The sequence below is a fragment of the Phocoena sinus genome, chromosome X, assembly GCF_008692025.1.
Source record: "Phocoena sinus isolate mPhoSin1 chromosome X, mPhoSin1.pri, whole genome shotgun sequence".
Taxonomy (NCBI): Eukaryota; Metazoa; Chordata; class Mammalia; order Artiodactyla; family Phocoenidae; genus Phocoena; species Phocoena sinus.
This window is the reverse complement of record NC_045784.1, coordinates 111494875-111510929: the sequence shown is the minus strand read 5'-3', so window position 1 is coordinate 111510929 and position 16055 is coordinate 111494875. Positions and strand designations below refer to the sequence as shown.

At 45.9% G+C, this 16055-nt stretch overlaps 1 protein-coding gene across 4 annotated transcripts in view; it reads right to left on the bottom strand.

The window, feature by feature from the left end:
• Positions 1 to 2320: 2320 nt before the first annotated feature.
• Positions 2321 to 16055, bottom strand: part of ARHGAP36 (Rho GTPase activating protein 36) — a 155098-nt gene continuing 141363 nt past the window's right edge. The window contains exons 4-14 of one of the 4 annotated variants that reach the window (XM_032620930.1): positions 10536 to 10694; positions 9266 to 9331; positions 8482 to 8717; positions 8049 to 8241; positions 7773 to 7828; positions 7377 to 7527; positions 6576 to 6724; positions 6217 to 6393; positions 5880 to 5977; positions 3945 to 5743; positions 2321 to 3532 (exon numbers count right to left, since the gene is read on the bottom strand). In XM_032620930.1, the coding sequence (XP_032476821.1) occupies positions 3375 to 3532; positions 3945 to 5743; positions 5880 to 5977; positions 6217 to 6393; positions 6576 to 6724; positions 7377 to 7527; positions 7773 to 7828; positions 8049 to 8241; positions 8482 to 8717; positions 9266 to 9331; positions 10536 to 10694 (3242 nt within the window). In that variant the 3' untranslated portion in view covers positions 2321 to 3374. The remainder of the gene's footprint in view (positions 3533 to 3944; positions 5744 to 5879; positions 5978 to 6216; positions 6394 to 6575; positions 6725 to 7376; positions 7528 to 7772; positions 7829 to 8048; positions 8242 to 8481; positions 8718 to 9265; positions 9332 to 10535; positions 10695 to 16055) is intronic. The other 3 variants (XM_032620931.1, XM_032620932.1, XM_032620933.1) reach the window with 3 other exon arrangements.

Genomic DNA, 16055 nt, shown 5'->3' with positions numbered 1-16055 from the left:
ATTGCTGAGTGGCCTGAAGGCCCAGCTGAGGTTGGAAATTCTATTAGATGAACCAATATTTGGAGGGCTACTACATTTTCTCACAGTGGTCATTATGAGATTGGAGGAATCAGATGCTTGGAGGGACCCAAGGCTGAGAGTAAATAGTGCAGACGTGGTATTTCAAGAGCAAGGGAATGAAGATTGAGTCAGTTCTAAATTAATATGCCCTGAGATCCTGCCTGGACAAGGAAAGAAGTGAAGAGAAAAGAAAAGCCTTGAGGCACTGGACATCTCAACAAGACCAAATAGCAGAAGACGTGGAATCCAGCCATTGTTAGGAGACTTGAGTCACAGTGGAATACTGGAGTTGAGTCTTTTGGAAGTGATGTCATGCCTAGTGATGCCAAGTGGCTGCAGGTGGTTGAAATGCTAAGTTAAAGGATGAAAGGCCAGGGTGTGGGATGGGTCTTCCACGTAGATATTGTTGAGGTCACCTAGGATGAGGACAGGACTTGGAGTGTCAAGGTAGCCCGTTGAGCTGGTCCTTAGAGTATGGGGAAGAGTGAGGATAATGCCCATATCTACTCACCACTCTCAGCCCCAACTCCTTGGTTGGTAGTCAGCACTAGGGGGGAATGTAGGGGAAGCAATAAGATCAGGAGAAAACCTGGTTTCAGGGAAGGCCAGGAAGTGAAGGGAATGTTTTGAATCAATCTACTTACCTACTTGTTATCTGGTTTATTTGCTGATTTTCAAGCTGAGTGGGAAAAGCACAGGTGAACTCTTCCAAGGACATATCACACTATTTTAGCTCCATAAAGTCCTGGAATGGCAGTCAGAGGCCTGTCTGGATCTTAATCCAGATCTCTGACCTCAAGTAAGTCCTTTCCAAATATGAGCCCTACTGTGACCATACATATAACAGAGAGTTGGAATGGATGAGCTTTATATTTTCTGCTGGGTTTAATATCTGTGAGTCCTAGATACAACTGCTAGGGTCTGTCTGAGATATCACAGCTGTTGTCTAATGGCTTGTCTGATAAAAGGACCTATAAGGAAGGAACCTGAAGCTTGCTTGTTAAAAGTGCAAATCCAAACCCAAAAAACTGACTGCTGACATCACAGTGCATCTTTGTGTCAAAGGAAGAATCCTAAAATTTTAGGATAAGCCAGTATAATCTAGTCGTTAAAGTTTTGAAGACTGGCTGTTTTCCACTAAGCAGATGTGTAATTTGGGCAGGTTATTTGACCACTCTGTATCTCATCTTCCTCAAGAAGAAAATGAGGATGACAGTAACATGTATCTCATAGAGTTGCTGTGAATATTAAATAAAATGATGCAAGTAAAGCTTTAAACACATTTAGGAACTCGATATGTGTGAACTATCATTATAATTATTATTGTAAAATAATCATTATTATAGGAGGGACCCAACATTACCTTTCTGCTGTCTGTAAAACTCTACAGAAGGAAATATCCTGAAGTAAAGTGTGCAAAAATAAATAATACACATCGTTCCACTTTCTGGAACTCTGTCCCTGACATGTGAAATTTCCAAGCATGTCATGAAGTCTTAAGCTTTCAAGAAAGTTTGGAGGTCCCATCAATCAAACAGGAGCATGTTCTTCTCTTACTCTTGGAAATCATATGTCTCAGGATATTTCTAGGTTTTAATTTTTGACCAATCCAGGGGGAATTTCTCAGTTGAGAGCACCTAGTGATCTCTCCGTTTATTCCCCTCTTTTCTCCTTTTAGAGGGCCTCCTCTTAAGCTTTATTCTTTTCCCCTACTTCTCCTTCATCCCTTCTACATTCTCTTTATTCAGTTACAGCTCTTTCCCCTTTCTTCCACTTTACTGTCCTTTATCACACACCACACCCCTTTTTTCCACCTCACCCCTTTTTTCCATTTCTCTCCATCTCCTTATTCCACATTACCCCTTCCCCTTTATTCCCCAACATCCTCTCCTTTATCCCCCTCACCCCCCTTATCCCACATCACCTCCCTTTATTTCATTTCTCTCCATCCCTTTATCCCATATCACCCTCCCCTCTATTCTCCATCACCCCTTCTCTTGTACCCCACATCACTACCCTCTATTCCACTTCACATCTTTATTCCATCTCTCTCCATCCCCTTATTCCAAATCACCCCTTCCCCTTTATTTCACTCACTCCATCCCTTTACACCATGTCACCCCTGCCCTTTATTCCACATCCCCCTCTTCTATTTCGTTCCTCTTCCCCACCTCTCTTTCCCCTTCAGCTCCAGCTAGAGCTTCCCAACTCACCAACAAAATTTCAAATTAAAAAAACACACACACAGTAAGCCATGAATATGCTGCTGTCACAATACAGATGTTTATTAATGATTAAATGCCAGAGAAGTTTTAACAATCACAAATCTTCGAGCTCTGCGGTTGTTACCCATTGTGTGATCAATTTCTACCCCTCAATACAATACATTCTTCATTCTATGGACCTTAGCAGTTGTTACCCCTCAATAACAGCTATAATTTTGGATGTCATACATAACCCATATCTGCGTGTTACCAGAGCACGTCCCGCAAATTTGTACCGTCCTGCATAGAGGAACTACAGAGACGATATTTAAGAACATTTGTAATCAGGTGACTTTTACTGCTTGGAACTATGTGTTTGTACCTAACTAGCTGTTTTGCTGACAACAGGATGTGGCTGCCAGCTATCTGTAAAGCAGATCTAGGTAATAAAATCAATTTTTTTCCTCTAACTTTTGACCCCAGAAAAGCTAGTTGGGTTTCTCAGGATTTGGGGAGTGGCTGTTTGATGAGCCATTGGTCTAAATAATTTGGACAAAATTATCCTGAGGCGGTGGAGTGGCTGCAGGGACACGGCTATGAGTTGGTGTGACATGGTTTAGCATTAATTGTCAGCTGTCAGTAGGCTGACCTAACATCCTAGCATGCCTCTTGAGGGCCTTTCCAATTGAGCTCTTAGGAGGAGGGTAGGAAAGTCAGGAAAAGCATGCAATCCTCTTTGGGGGAGGGAAAGCACCTCGAGATTTGTGAGCTTCTCTGGGACAGGTGTTTACCACAAATGTCACATCAATTAAAGGAACGGCTGTAGTAAGGGAAAGCCAGGATCAGGGGTAAAAGAGAGAGGCAAGGTAGCACCAGGGCGCCTGAGCATGACACAGAAACATCTCCACTTTTACCAGCTGAAGGGACCGAGCATCCCCAGGAAAGGGGCTGGTAGTGTGTTTGGAATTCACAGCCTGACCCGAGCATCAGGTGGAACTCCTTCTTACCCTCAGATCTTTACCTTCAAGACTCTCCTTAATGTTTCCTGTGACATCCCAGGTCTACCCCCACTCTTTCCCCCTGTCTGGCACCATATAGAAGGAAAAACATCTAAGGAAAGAAGTAGCCGATGCCAGTTTTGGCCTCCTTCTCCCGGGGCACACGGAGCAATGGGCGGTCTTGCTCCAGAATGGGGGGGTTACCCGCTCCTTCATCATCGTCATGGGAACGGGCAGTGCCGGGAGGCACAGCTGGCTCCTCAGAGGAACCTGGAAAATAGTAACAATGTTAACTCCTTATGTTTTTAGACTTCACACTTTGCACAGCACCCAAGGAACTAAGACCTAATTTTGAGCTTCAAATACAGTATGAGGCAAGAAGTTAGGGCAGAAATGATTACCCCCATTTGACATGTAAGAAAACTGCAGCCTAACAGTAGAACATACATCTCTAAATCTAGGCCCACTGTGGAAGCTGGGTGTGTGTGGGGGGGGGGCAGGAGGGCAGGGCCATGTTAGAGAACAGAAAGAGTGAGACAGATACCCCATGCTTAGAGCAAACGGGCAATACCACCAGGGAAGCGAGGAAGTGGGCGTCCTCCTAACAACCACCACCACCCTACAACCAGCCTGACTAATTTTACTAAGCAAATGAGTAACAAAGCTGGAGCCGGAAGCTTACAGAACTTCATGGAGGGGAGAAAGCAGGTGTCGGTCTTCAATGACTCTGAGGAGGACCTGTAGTCCATGACTTGGCCAGGCTGAGACTTGTTTTTAAGGAAGGCGGTATCTACAGGAAATGTAAGAGCTGCATCTTCTTTGCAGAACTGGATGGTCTTTGGACTCTGAACTTCTTTAGAGTCAAGATTACTAGGCATTGGGACTGCTTCCACATTCATGATTTCTTCAAGATTGACAGCTAGGTCTGGCTGAGGGTCTGAAATTGTATTAAGAATGGAAACATCTTCAGGCTCTGGAGCCATATTTGTAATTTCATCTTCTTCAAAAGTGTTGGCTAGGTCTTTCTGAGAATCCGGAATTTTGTTGCAAATTTGAGTGCCCTCAGGCTCTGGAACCACACTGAGAACTGTGTCTTCTTCAAGATTGGGGTTTTCTTCAGAGTCTTGGATTCCACTGACATCAGAGTCTTCTTTGTGTCCTGGGATTTCTTCAGCGTCTGAGGCTTCTTCATCGTTTGGGACTCCACTTACAACTGAAGATTCTTCCTGGTTCTGAATTTCATCAAAATCAGAGACATCTTCAGGGCTCGTTACCACATGGAGGGCTGGGACCTCTTCAGGGTTGGAGTCTTCTTCAGAGGCTGCAATTCCATTGACTTCTGGAGTTTCTTCATAATCTGGAATTTCTTCAGTATCTGTGGTTTCTTCATCATTTGGGACTCCATCAAGAGCTGGAACCTCTTCAAGACTGGGGTCTTCTTCAGAGTCTGAGAGCCCATTAACCTCTGGGGATTCTTCATGATTTGGGATTTCATCACCACCAGGGGCTTCTTCAGGGCTTGGGACCACATGAAGAGCTGGGACTTCATCAAAATCAAGGTCTTCACCAGAGTCTGAAATCCCATTGACCTCTGGGGCTTCTTCATGGTCTGGAACTTCTTCAGCATTTGAGGCTTCATCATTTTGGATTTCATCAAGGGCTGGGACCTCTTCAAGATTGGGGTCTTCTTCAGAATCTGGGTTTTCATCATTATCTGAGTCATCTGCATGGTCTGGGATTCCGTCAGTGTCAGGGGCTTCTTCATTGTCTGGGATTTCATCAGTATCTGAGGCTTCTTCATTGTTCGGGATTACATCGAGATAGGGAACTTCTGCTAGGTCAAGGTTTTGGTAGTCTTCAAAATCTGGTCCTTCTTCAAGGTCGTGGTTTGGGTTTTCTCCAGGGTTTGGGATTTCTTGCACATCTCGGGCTACTTCAGGGTCTGGAACCATACCAAAATATGGTATTTCTTCAAAGTCTTGGATTTCAATGAGTTCTAGAATTTCATCATCAGGGTCTAGAATGTCCTCAAGGGGAGGAAGATCAAAATTCAGGGTATTGTCATCATCGTCGTTGTCGTCATCATCGTCATCTTCATCAAGTTCTGGAATGCCTTCGAGATGTGGGCCTGGAATCTCAAGGTCATTTGGAATCTCGAGACCTTGGACTTCACCAAAGACTACTCCTTGATTGAGATATTCAAATACTAGTTCTTCATTGACTGGCACATCTTCCTCAGAGGACTCATCTTCCTCAAGGGGCTCATCTTCAGCAAGGACCTGGCCTTCGGGAAGGGCCTGACCTTCACCAAGGGACTGACCTTCAGCAAGGGCCTGACCTTCACCAGGGGTCTGACCGCCAGCAGGGAACTGACCTTCATCAAAGGGCCTGCTTTGACCAAGGACAGCAGCCCGGGCTTCAGCAGAGTTTTCCACTGGATCAGAAAGTAAAGCATCCTCTTCCATCTTTATCCGTGCGCTCCTGAAGGGGAATGAATTTGAAAAAGCAAGTCAGTTTGTATACTTGGGTTGACTAACATAAAGGTGGCCTGAGGTTGGGAGCCCCCATAGGTGATTCTCCTTCAGGCTAAGCATGAACAAACCAAGAAAACACTCACTGGATCTTCCTCAAATTCCTGCGTCTGATAAAATCAAGGGCTTCAGGACTGGATTTCCATACACGCTTAGCAACCTGCCTCTGAATATGGGGAGGCACCTGAGGGTAAAATTAGCAATGTTAGCCTTTATTACACAACATTTTAAAAATCTATACTCATCTCTATCAGGTACCCAGAACTGAAGACACCATGCCCAGCTAATGTAGGAAGGATTTCTAGACTGGGAGATTTGTGGCTGCCTGCTTTGGATACCCCCAGGGATGCATGTGGAACTCTTTCTTGCCTTGTGAAGAGGTGAAGGAGCTGTGAAATAAGTGTGTCCAAAGCTTCCACCTACCTGAAAGAGGATATCCCAGTTATCAATCATGGCACGGACCACACTGACAGAAGCAACATAGTGGTCAATCCCCAGTCTTGTTTTCCTGGACTCCCTCTTGGCAGATGTCCCCCTCTTCAGGAGAGCAGATCCAAACACCAAAGCCAAATTGGTGGAAGTCATACGGTTGCCTGAAACCTAAGTAAAGGAAAGCAGAAAGTGATCAACTCTGAAGTAATAATGGAAGTTACACGAACAGAAATGTCTCTTTTTGTTCTTGTTTCCCTCTCCCTCTGTCTCTCTGTCTCTGTCTCTTTCTCATATACTCCCACACATCTCCCCTTCTGTAAATCTCACTACCCTTTCCCAGAGCTTTTTACCAACTGTCCATCAATGCCAATGGAGTCCTCGCAGTTCTCAGTGATCTTATGCAGGACCTTCAGGAGACGCTCCAGGGTGTCACTGTGGCAAGGTGGCATCAGGTAAACCAGCAACTGCAAGGCAGAAAGCTGATCCTGTGGCTTCAGAGCTAGAGGAAGGAAAACAGGCACTGGCTTAGGGGGCTAGCCTTGGCAGCAGCCTGATACAAAGAAAGGTGTGATTCTGGTTGAAAAGTGCCAAAGGCTATGGATAAAGCACTCAAGCATCTTTTCTTTGCTCATTCTCATGGCATTTGAGCTCAGGATTCCTAAAAGCAAGAAGTGCTCCCATCAAAATCAGACCCCCTGGGTTTCCCTGGTGGCGCAGTGGTTGAGAGTCCGCCTGCCTATGTAGGGGATACGGGTTTGTGCCCTGGTCCGAGAAGATCCCACATGCCGCGGAGCGGCTAGGCCCGTGAGCCATGGCCGCTGAGCCTGCGCGTCCGGAGCCTGTGCTCCGCAACGGGAGAGGCCACAACAGTGAGAGGCCCGCGTACCGCAAAAAAAAAAGTAAAAATCAGACCCCATCCCTACAGAACCTAGGTTCTTCTTTGCCCTGAGAGGGTGCACACAGCTTCAAGAAGCTCTAGAGAGATTTCCAAACAACAGACTTATAGCGGAATCTGGAGAGGTGTTTTCGTCTTCTGGTGTTCATTTTGCCTTAGTTCCTTGGGGTCTTGCAGCCTGAGCTCTGTCCCCAGAACCCCACATGCCCTGTACTATTTCCTTTCCTTGCCCAACGAGGGAGAGCAGAAGACTCACTTGCTGTCAGGAGGAAGGACATGTACAGATCATCTGGCAGCAAAGAGTCCTTCATGTCACGGAAAAACTCCTTGAGGAGTGCGGCCACATCATGCACATTCTGAGAGTCATCCAGCACTACATCCAGACCTTGATCAAATTCTTCACGGAGCTAGAAAAAGAGAGAGAATACATTCGGTGGCTGCTCTGCCCATCACAGGCTCTCTACTCGCCACTCCTTCAGTAAGTCTCAGGCTTCAGTGGAGGTAGTTGGCTATACGGTGTGCCTAGGGGGCTAGAAAGAAGACTGTGCTCCCTTCACGAAGCATGACATTCTCTTCAGGTCTATGGGGGAGCCCCCACCCCCACCAGTTTTTTCTCACCTAAGGAACAAAAGCATAAACATAGCTGATTTACCTTAAGCACTGTCTGCTCAGAATATTCCAGGGTGAAAATCCCCACTGTGCTTAAGCCTGAAAGAAAAGACCAGGGGATGCTAAGTATCTGTGCTCACTGCCCCCACCCCTAGCATTTCCCTTTTCCTCCCCCATTGTATCCCAACCCCAACTGGTGGCAGGGGAATGTTTCAAGCCCTTCATCCCTTGACCTCTTTCCTCTCCCCATCTCTAGAACACCGTTCTTTCTCTTGAATTGCCTCCTACCTTGATTTAACCATCATTCTTGGCCCCTTACCATGTTTCTCAATGAAGCTGCAGCAAGCCTCAACAACCTGGGGGATTTGCTTAGCAATCGGATTGAGGCTCATTTTCCTTTTGGATCCCAGAAGTCGCTGGCCAATTGGAAAGGAAGTCTTGGAAAGTTGCAGGGTCTGCAGCAGCAGGGCCCCGTCCTCCAGTTCAGCCAGGCTATCCACAGAGACTGCACCCTGTGGAGAAACCCCCACTATGTTAAAATGGGGGAGCAGGAGGGTCACTCCGGACCTTCCTGAAGATTGCATCACATTCACAACAGGAGACATTCTCTCTGTGGCAGGCTAATTACACCCCTCCAACATGTTCTGTTCGGCTCCCCTTCCCTCTGAGGACACAGGCCTTGACCTTCCCGCCCCACATCCCTGGACACTTCAAGAAGGGTCCCTGCCTGAAAACTGGAGGGTTTAACTCACTCGACGCCCACGGCGAGTAAACTCCCGGGGCAAGGAGGGCTCAGCCCGCCTGCGACTGAAAAAGCGCCTGATGCGGCCAAACATCCTTTGCACCACGTTTCCCCGACGACGGCCCGCAACCTGACGGGTGGCTTCTTCAATCTGCATCGCGGCTCTCAGTTCAAGTTGCTTGCGGCGGGTAAGCTCGTTCACCAGCACCTCTTCCAGTCGAATGCCAAACGTCTTGAGTGATACCGCTGGGGAGCCAGGGAGAGAAAGAATGAGAAACGTCAACGCTCCGCAGCGCTTAAATCAGGAGGAACTGCAGGGGCTGTAGCACTCCTCTAAGCAACCGCCCCCAGCCAACCCCACCCCACCAGACCCGCAGCGCCCCTCCCTGGGGAGGGAGCCAAAGGGACCCTGCGATGATCTGGCTGAACGACTCAGCTCCACTCAACTACCCCGACGGGGTCTCCACCTTAATTCCTGCCAGGGGGTGACCACCTTGAAGCAATGAGGGTAATTTCTTCTGGGCAAACTGTCTGGGGTAGATTCACGCAGAAAGCTTAGGTATATCTGATGGGACTGCCCAGCACGCCTGCAGCTAGTGCGCCATTTCCTGAAATCATCCCCTGCGGGGTTTCTGGAAGCGGGGTGGGGGGGTGTGGGGTGTGGGGGGGTGTGGGGGTGAGCCCCCCCAGGGGCAGTGGGCACCGCCCAGTCTCCAGTAGCCTGGGACGCAGTACAGGAGGGGTGCAGCATTCTATTTCCTTACTAAGGAAAGTACAGTATGAGAGACCCTCACCCCTCTCTTGTCCTCTCAGAATCAGAAACCACTTCTCCAAGGTGTTTGGACGGTCAATAGGTAGAGCTATGGGAAGAGAAAAAGAAAACACACGCATTCTCATACAAATAGGATTTATAAGTGACTAAAACATCGTAATGCATTGATCCACAGAGACTGGGGGAGAGGGGCAAACAGCTCTGTCCAGCCCCCCAAAAGTGTTTTGCTTTCACTCAGCCTCAGTTTCCCCATTTGAAAACGAGACCAATCCTAACTACCACATATGAGACTCCAAGAATTTAACCAAACCAGATCATTTAAGGCGCCGCGTGCGCAGCGCGCATCTTGTTACGCACCAGCAGTATCTCAACACAACGCTTAAAACATAAATTCCGGGGCTCCGAGGCCGCGGGACAGCGCAACAGGCGAGGGGAGGGGCTCTGCCTGCGGCGCCTCGGCTACTAAGGGTCGCTAAGTTACTGCTGGCGCGCTTGCTCCCGGGATGCCGTCGGCTCCCCGCGCTGCGGCCGGGGGAGAAGCGGTGACACCCGCTATCTCCGCACTCCGACCCCCGCAGTGGCGGCTGCCCGCGGGGTCTCCTCGCCCTTTGCTGCGCTCCTTTTAGGCTGCGCCGGGCGAACCTGCGGCCCCCTGCACTTTTCATCACTGCAGCGGCAACCCTCGGCTCGCGTGACCCCCTCCCACCTCCCCTCAGTCGCAGAATCTGCGCCTGCACCGCGGAGACCACTGGCGCGCTCGACCCCCGTCCTGCGCTGGGTCCCGCTCGCTCCCAGCGCACCTCCTGCCGCCGCCCCCCGCACCCGCACCCGCCCTCCCGCTACTCGCCCGGATTGGCCCGTGTCTCTCTCTCACTGTCTCGCTATCTCCCTCTAACTCTTCGTCTCTCAACCGCGCTGTCTCTGTCTGTCCCAGTCTTCTCTGAGTGTCCCTCTGCGTTTCCATCTCATTCCGACTTGTTCTGGCACCTCACCTGGTGCGTCTGTCTTTTCACCTGTCCTCTGTCCACCTGTCTGTCCCTGGTATCTGCCTGTCTCACTGCCTCTCAAGCCCCCAGGCTTCAACCCAACTCAACTAATCTTTACCTCTTCCCAATTCACCAAACACCCTTCAACTCCCACTCCCTCAGTTCCTCAGGATCCAAGAGAACCGGCCAGGTCCAAGACCAGAGGAGAGTCCCTCCCACCCTCCTGGACTCCCAATTCGTCCCGTTCCGCCCAGGGGGTCCACTCGGCCCGAAGGCGAGGATGCCACATCCCGGGGTACTGCTCACCTCTTTCAGGTTTGAATTCAGAGAGGAAATGCCTGGCCACGAGTTCGTGGTAAGCAGTCTCTTGCAGCTTCAGACGCTCCAGCTCGGAGAGGCTGTGTATTGAGATCATCTTGGTCCTGCGGTCCGGGTTGTGTCCTGGGGCTCCTCCCAGGACGTTCACTAAAAAAATGAAGGCGGACAACAACAGCAAAGGGGGCATGATTCTGGGGCACAGTGTCCTTGCTGCCTTCAGAAAGGGAATGCAGCCACCCATTCTGGAATCGGATGATTATCAGAACTGCATCATCCAATTGTCACTAGACCTGGTGGAGGGAACTATGGGGGGGGGAGGGTGGTAAAGGGGGAGGGGAAACTGGGAGGTGGCTTCACCCTCAAGCAGAGCTGCCTCTGGCTGCTTATTAAAAAAAAAAAAATCCAACTTAAAAAAAGCCAGCCCTGAACCGACAGTCCAGAAAAGAGAAAACCTAATTAGGCAAAAAGGAAAAAAGAAAAAAATATATTTAAAAAAAACCAACTTACAAGTTTAAAATGCACATTAAGATACGAATAAGGTAATATTTTTCCATTAATTATTAGGAACATTGATGGAGTTTATTTTTTAATAATAATGCTTGATGCTGTCCAGTTTGGGTGAAATGGGCACATTCATCTAGGTCAGGAGCTCTGTAAATTTTGTACAACTCTTCCAGAAAGCAAACTGGACACGTGAGTCTGAAGCCAAAAATCATCCCCAGGCCCTTTGACCCAGTAATTCCCCTTCTAGGAATCCATCCTAATGAAATCTTCCTACAGACAGGAAAAACCATATGTACATGAGCCATAACAGTAAAAAATTAAGGGAAAAAAGCTAGCCCAGCAGCAAGACTAGTTATATAAATTATGGAATAGCCACAGTATGGAAAATTGTGCAATCATTAAAGGGATGGGAGCTTTTAAACAACAAATATAAAATACAGAATTGTATTAATTATGATTACAACGATGTGAAGAAAAACATGCAAAGAAATAAAAGACTGAGAGAAATGCACCCAATTACTGATGGTGTCTGTATCAAATAGTGGGATTTGGTTTGCCTTTTATCTATTTACCAAAAATTGTGCAACTTGATTATGTTATTTTTTTCCTGAAAAAAACAACAACATCAGTTTGTACCAAAACAAACATCATTTCCAGGCCATTTCTAATGAGACTTTCTATACAGGATTGGTATAGTGAAGTTTCTTGGTGTATTGGCAAACCTCTTTTACATATCCCTTCTGCATGGTGCCCACTATCTCAAACTGCTCCCAGGTTGCACAGGATACCCCAGTGGGGATCTCCCTGCACCCCACACAGCATCCTATCCTGCACATCCTCACTTCTATTATTAATTTGTTCTTTCATGTATGCATTTTTTAAAAAAGAAAAGAAAAGAAACCTGCATTAATTGTCTACCTTGTGCCAGGCACTAAAGATTCAAATATGAGCAAAATAATAAATACTCTTTTCATAGAGAATTTAACAGTGCAGTGAAGGAGATACACAGGTTAACAACAATTTACAAAACCTTGTGATAAGTCAATTGCCCAAGGTATAAACAAACTACTGTGAAAGCAGAAAGGAGGAAACATCTAAGTCTGCCTGGAGACAGGGAGGGGGGAATGTCCAGAAAGAAGGAACAGCTTGTGCAAAGGCAAAGAGATGGGAGAGAGGTTGTTATATTCTTAAAGCTGTATAAAGAGGATGGAAGGAGATAAATCTGGATAGGCAGGAATGAGGTCATGAATGGCCCTATAAGCCATGTTAAGGAGCTGGACTTTCTCCTGAAGGCAATAGGGAACTACTTCAGGGTTTTAAGTGGGAAGTGACAGAGTCAGAGCTGCAGCTTGGAAAAATCGCAGAGCAGTGAAAAACCTGGTTTGGGTAGAAAGCCTGAAGTAGGTAGATCGGCCAAGAGGCAAGAGATGCTGACACAAGTCAGTATCAATGGGGCTGGAGCAGGAGATGGATTTTATGGGTATAATTGACAGGACTTAGAGAAATTTTTTTATTGTAATGGAAAGGATAGCTCCGAAGTTTATGGTTTGGGTGAGTGTGTGGATGCTTCTTCCTAAGAGAAGATAATTCAGGACATGGGGAACTAAACCTTTTGGCAAGATGGGAAGTGGTCACATGCTACTTTTCTGAGCTCCCCCTGCCCATGGAGTTTTATGATAATATTCTATATATTATTGGGGGGGTGCTTAAACTCCAAAGATCAGGTAATGTGGCTTTGACAGAGAAAAGGTAGGTAGAAGTTTATCATCCAATAGTCTATATAAATGAGCTCTGTCAAAAAAAATCCCTCACTTCTTTTGTTTCCAAAATCCTCTTTTGCCCACTTTCCTTAATGGCCAAAGTCACACATGTCAGAAATAAACACTTGCCGGATAACTGAAGTTCAGTATGAGATAGGATGAGGAGTATTTCTATGCCTTTTGAACTGAGCTAAGAGGAAAATTCTTAGCATACATATTTTTTAAAGTCCCTTCAACGGAAAATCAATATCCCCTGGACCCAGAGTAAACACCTAAGCCCAACCACCAAACTGCATCCACAAAATGACCATCTTAACCAAATGCACATGCAGAGAACCTAACCACAGTCCCAAACTAAGCAGCCAGTAATCCCCCATTCACAATTGCAGGTCCAAAATCTATTAGCCAAGGGTCTCATTCTGACACACACAGCCTAGCTCTGGATTATTTTTTTTTACATGGCTCCCTCTTTCCCTTTACCCCAATTTAGACATTTTTGTACCTGTTCTGGAGTTGCAGCTATTTCTTCTTGCCAAGGGTTACAATCTGGGCATCCGAAGAGTATATAGCTGGTTCTTTCACCCAAAAATGAAGATGAAAATCAATCCCTCTTCTCCCCCCAAAATAAGGTGAGAACAAATAAGAGAACCTCAAAACAACGTCAGCCAAAAGAGAGAGAGAGAGAGAGAAGCCTTTGAGAGATGAGTCAGCCTAGATGCTTACAATTCCAAAGGAAATCAAAGGCCTTAGAATAAACTGTTTGTCATTGCCTCCTGCTCAAAGATACAGGGCTAAACTTAAGAGCAATCATATGCCAAAATTCTGCCAGCAAAATTGACACTGTCTTGCTTGCCTTCAGTACTCTCAAGGCACCAGTAGAATACCAGACAGAAGCAGAATTAGGAAGTCCAGTGTGCCTAGATAAGAAGCAGATGAGCAGGTTGGGGAGGGGGGACCAATAACTAGGCTTCAACACTATGAGCTGATCACAAAAGGAGGCTCTTCACAGAGAACAAGGTGCTAAGAGACCTCTCTTGCTCCCAAGTGTCTTCCCCTTCCCCCTCAGCATGCCCTGGCATTGGCCTGAAGTGACCATGACATCAAAAAGGAAGAAGGAAGACGAAAGTAAGCCCTCTCAATTTCAGCATAGAATTCAACACATTTGCAAAAACAATCTCCTTAGACAAATATCTGTAATGGTCCCTGGAGTCAGAGCTAAACAGAACTGAGTTCAAAGCCAAGCTTTGTGATTTCTTAGCTGTGTGAGCTTAGGAAAGCTTGTTGAATCCTGAGCTTCACTGGCTTCCTCTATAAAATGGGGAAATGATCCAGTATCCATTTCACCAACTGTGTAAGAATTAAATGAATAATGTACATGTGGTATTTAGCATTGGCTTTTAATAAACACATTGATATTGAAGGTTCTTTGCAGAGGGCCTGACTTTACCAGAAAATATCAGGTTTCAAAAGTAATTACATAAAATTAGAATTTGTATCAATGCATCTGACTTAGTTCAATCTCTGCTAAATTTGAATTAAATTAAAATGGGTAAAAGGATCTTGGGAGATTGTTGTGAATAAATCTTTCTTCTTCAATCTCCAATGACATCAGGGTCAAGTATAAAAAATTATCTTATAAAATTTAGAAAAACTAACTGCATAGGTCCATTTTTAAAATGCTATTATTCAGATTAGTAAAATGCTTGCAAGTCTCAAAAATTTATCTATCTTTTAAACCATCCAATTTCACATCGTCACTAGCAAAATAACATATAATTTCATTTGGATCAGTAAAGGGGCTAGGATATTAGCAGCTACCAAGGGAGAGAATTTCAACAAAGAGTAGAGGCACAACCAGATCAACTCTCCAGCAATACGAAGAGGGAAAACACACATGAGTGGCATCAAGCTTGTTCCTCACGTCCTCCTGAAACGCATGGCACAGATGGAGAAACAAATTAACATCAGAAACGTCACCCTCTTCGACATTGTGAGGACAGAAATGTTTCAGCTAGGCATAAATCCACAGCCTTCACAATTTGGAGGACTAATTTACTCCATTGCCCCCATTAAATAGTTAGGGTGGTGCAGTGCTAACTAGTAAACACCTCTGAGAGAAAAGCAGGACTGCACTGATGCCATTGATAGAATCCTAATAAATTAGGCACTTTATGGCACCATCAGAATTTTGCTTCTAGCCGTTGAGAGAATTTGGACTTTGAGAAATTGATAGTGTGCAGGGCTGAGTGCCCAAAAGGTATGGCATCTACGGTATTCAAATGTCTACAGGCAGTGACAATGGATAAAGACATCCGCACTAATATATCACAACATGGGAAAGAGATACAGGTCTGTAGATGAAAACATTCAGGCACCAATTTGGTCTGCTGTCACATTACCTCATTCGTCCCTGAGCATTAATGAGTTAGCCTTTAAGTTGCTATCCCATAACCTCCATTTCAGAAAAGGCTGCAGTCGTGATGAACAAAATGTCTCATTTTACCCTATGCGGTGTAATGCCCCAAAATAATTAAATTTGGGGGCAGCATTCTTCAATACGTGAGTCAGTCCATTATACCATAACAGAAGCTCATAAACCAAAGGTAGTACTGTTAAAATACATTCAGAAAAGTTCTGGTATCAAAAAGTGTTTCCAGAACTTCTTAGATTAGAATGGATCAGAGATAGAAGGGACCTTAGCCATCACCTAGCCCAAAGCTTCCGTTCTAGAGTTCAAAAAACTGAGGCTCAAAAAGAGACAGGAGATTTCCCAAGGCCACACAGCAATTTGACACAGAATCTAGACAAGAACCCAGTTCTCAGACCTAGGGCTCTTTCCACTGCCTCATCCACCTTTGCTCTTAATAGCTACAAAATAATGCATAGCTAAATAATGAAATCAAAAGAATGGACACATAATCAAAGCCTGATTCGATAAACCAAGGGAGGTCACATCCGAAGGTACAACAAGATATAGATATTCTCAGTATTATCTGCAGTATGTGTCAGAGTGCATAATAGTGCTGGCATCACAAGCTGTGTCACCCGTTATCTCTTTTTTCCCTTTCGGTTGCTGCTTCTATTATGTTGTGGCAGAAAAAGTAAAAAAAAATAAGATGTTCCATCAACAGAAGGTAATTTTTAATGTCTAATTTTTGTTGTGCTTTTCATGTTCTCAAAAGCTTTCCACATGTCCATTATTTCCAGGTCCTAGCACACAGTAGGTGTTCAATGTGTTTGTTGG